General features: G+C 60.7%; 1 protein-coding gene across 1 annotated transcript in view; it reads left to right on the forward strand.

Annotated features, from left to right (window-relative positions):
• The first annotated feature begins 280 nt into the window (after positions 1 to 280).
• Positions 281 to 3438, forward strand: part of HNF4A (hepatocyte nuclear factor 4, alpha) — a 20547-nt gene continuing 17389 nt past the window's right edge. Inside the window, exons 1-2 of the mRNA XM_004687019.2 lie at positions 281 to 395; positions 1558 to 1618. Of these exons, the coding sequence (XP_004687076.1) occupies positions 281 to 395; positions 1558 to 1618 (176 nt within the window). The remainder of the gene's footprint in view (positions 396 to 1557; positions 1619 to 3438) is intronic.

A 3438-nucleotide genomic window follows, 5' to 3' on the forward strand; every position in this document is an offset into this window, starting at 1 on the left:
CAGAAGCCAGCAAACAGCCAAATCCCTGCAGCCCCGCCCAGGCTAACCAACAGTGAGGATATGATTAACCATTAACCCCCACCCCTCCCAGCCTGGGCCTCCACCCTGCACAGAGGCTAGATCGGGCTCCCGGCAGATCCTCCCAGAGGACGGTGGCGGGCAGGCAGAGAGGGCGCCAGGAGGAGGCAGTGGGAGGGCTGAGGGCGGGGGCCGGGGCTCAGCCCGAAAGCTTGGGGTGGGCATCCTGGGCAGGCCAAGAGACCGAGGTGTGGAGGAGAGGATGCGCCTCTCCAAAACCCTCGTCGACATGGACATGGCTGACTACAGTGCTGCGCTGGACCCAGCCTACACCACCCTGGAGTTTGAAAATGTGCAGGTGTTGACGATGGGCAATGGTAGGTGGTGCAGGTGTGCCAGGTGTGTCAGGTGGGGGGCAGATAGGCCCAGGGATGGCAGCGGATCCCTACCAGTCAACTTTGAGCTGGGGGCACTTAAGAAAAGGGTAGGTTGGGCCATAGACTGGCACAGGGGTTGCCAGGTAAAGCAAATATGCCCAGGTAGTATGGCCAGAGGCGAGATGGGCGAGGGGAAACCTGCAAGGGGAAATCTCCAGCACAAGTAGGTCCTGAGGACTCGCCGGGCCCTCCGGATCCTGGTTCCCCAAAGCTGTTCCCGCTCAGCCCGTCCCGGGAACGGGAAATGACGGGAGCTCCGGGAACTGAGCACAACATGGCCCCTTCTGCATGGCTTCTTCTAGAACCCTTTGGGCGCAGGTCCCAAGAGATGGAAAATAGGGAAAATAGGTCCCCAAGGATGGCGGGTGACAGCACCACTGCATTTGGGGGTGTCTTTGGGACTTTCCGGGATGGGCACGCCCCACTTAGACAAACTGAGACTCCCGCTGGGCAGTGTGTTGCGTGTGTGATTGTGGCTTCCTCTGGGAGTGTGTGTGTGCGTTTCCGTGTGGTGGGGGGGTGGCATGTACCGTGAGGCACACCTGTACCCCTGGGGCTCCATCTGCATACAAGAATTCATCTGTGTGTGTGTTCTGGGCCTCTTTCAGTTGTGTTCATGCACTGAGCGTGTCTGTGTTCTTTGGGGGCTCTGGGGTGCTGTTTGTCTTGCTCACGGCCAGTGTGGCTACAAGTGTCTGTGGACATCTGCACACACGTGCCGGCAACACCTGGCCTGTGCCGTCTGTGCAAGCCCCGTGTGGGCCCTTGGCCGCGCGCCCTGCGGGCGCTTGCTGTGTGCGTGCTCTGGGCGCTCTCTCTCCCGGACAGCGGTGTGGGTTTTGATGATGCCTTTCCACGAATGAGATTTGCATCAGTGACACGTCTGTTTGTCTGTCTCAGAGCAGATTCTGTGTGTCTCTTCCAGGCCTGCCAAGTGCCCCTCTGAAGGGGGCTAGGGCTAGGCAGCTCTCCTGGGGGCAGGGGGCGGCCTGGGAGCAGGGCAGCTCCACAGGGGAAGGCCCTATCTGGTCCCAAGCTGGCTTCGGGAGAGGGGAAGGCGGACCGGCCTCCCTCTCGGCCTCCCTCTCGCTCCCTGTCACAGCCCTGCAGCCGAGCGGCAGCCTGGTCAGCTCCGCTCAACTCAGCCAGCGGAGGCAGCAGCGGTTGGGCAGCAGACAGCCAGTCTCAGTCGCGGCTCACCTGCCCCGGCCAGTCACTCTCCATGTGACCTGTCACATCACTTCCCCTCCGCTGGCCACTGGATCTTCTACAAAATTGCTTAACAGGCCCAGGCCTGCGTCCAACTGGCTTCTGGCATCAGGGCATCCCACCAGGGCCCCAGGGGGGAATGCGCTCGCCATGGCATACGAGGTGCTGCCGTGCAAGGCAGGTGCTGGGTGTGCGGTCGAGCTCCTGGCCACCACCCAGGCAGGCTGCTGCTCCCTGGGGCGCTACCACTTCTCCCCTCAGCGCTCAGAGCCTCAGCGCTCCTCAGCCAAAGTCCAAACCCTTCTTCCCCTGGGTGCCCTGAAGCCGGCACGTCTGAAGCCAGAAATATCTGGACTCAAATTCTGACGTAGACCCTGGCGTGGGCTCTGCAAGCCATTTCCTCTCTGAGGCTCCGTTTCTTCATCTGTAGATGAGAAGTAGCAGCAGTGCCTGCTCCCAGGGTGACCCAGAGGATCACACAGGCCTGAGCGCTTAGCATGGGGTCCTGGCCCCGCTTGTGGGGGGGGATCTAAGAACTCTGAGCATCTATCTAGGTCAAGGGTTGACTTTGTCCCCAGCCGGAAGGTGAAGTCTTCTAGAAGCAGAGATCTATTTCTGCCTGCACCCCCGGCTGCTGACTCGATGGCTCCAGGAGAGCCCCCTGCCTTGCCCCCAGCTCCAGTTCAGAAGCAGCAATAGCAATAGGGGCTCATTGGTCATGAGAAGCCCTAGCGGACACCCAACACCCAACGAGTAGAGCACTGGCCAGAGCCCTCCAGTGCCGCTGGAGTAGATTGGCCTTCCTGAGACTAGGAGCTCTTGCCTGGAGAACGGGGAGTCACTCGAGAGAAATGCAGGACAGAGGGTCACACGCGCTGACCCTATGGGCGGGGCGATGAACCCAGCAGCACCCACCCCAGCCCACGCAGGGCATGGGGGCCTCTTCCCCATCCTCTGTGGAATGGCCACGGCTTCTGGAGTCAGCTCTCCCTCGTGGCGGCCGGGGGAGTCAGGACTGAGGGAGGGCTCCAACACGCTGAGCAATCACCCCATCTCCAGGAATAAGTCACCAGGTGGAAGAGGGCACGCTTCTGGGCGTGCCGGGGGGTCTGGGAGGCTTTCGGCCAGATAACGGTGCAAATGAAATGCAGGGACCCCCGCGTGCGTGGGGCGAGGCTCAGGCACAGCTAGGGGGCTGCCTCCTGCAGGAACATTTTAGTTGATGCAGTGGCTTTACACGCTCCCCAGGGGGTTCACTGAGTCCTCAGAGCCGCCCCCTGGGGATGTTGCTCCCCACCTGAAGAGGGAGGAAAGGAGGTGAGGGGAGGTGTGTAAGGCAGGTAAAGCATCGCACTCAAGTGGCAAACTGGGCCTCAACCCTGGCAGAGAGGCTGGGGGCTGCGCCCTTGACCACAGGGCACAGCCCTCTCCAGTTCGGAACTGGATGGTCACGGGGATTCGAGGCAGAGTCCAGATCTCCGTGGGAACCTGTGTGTGATGCTGCGTGGTGTGCACAGGCGTGCATGGCCCCCGGCGGCTGTCACCCCCAAGAGCCCTGTCTTTGGCTGGTGATTTGTTTGCACAAAGGAGGATTTAGCTGCTGAATTTTTTTTAAAACAGGAAACAATGGGACTAGTTAAATGGCCCCTTCACAGTTTACAGGTAAGGACATTGAGATCCAAGGGGGGTTGAAGCAAATAGCTTGCTCAAGTCACAGGCCAGAGCTAAAGGCAGCATCAGTGGTAGCCCAGAACCCTGCCCTCCCCCTCCCCTC

Source organism: Condylura cristata, unplaced genomic scaffold, assembly GCF_000260355.1.
Source record: "Condylura cristata isolate star-nosed mole 26May11 unplaced genomic scaffold, ConCri1.0 scaffold00022, whole genome shotgun sequence".
NCBI lineage: Eukaryota > Metazoa > Chordata > Mammalia > Eulipotyphla > Talpidae > Condylura > Condylura cristata.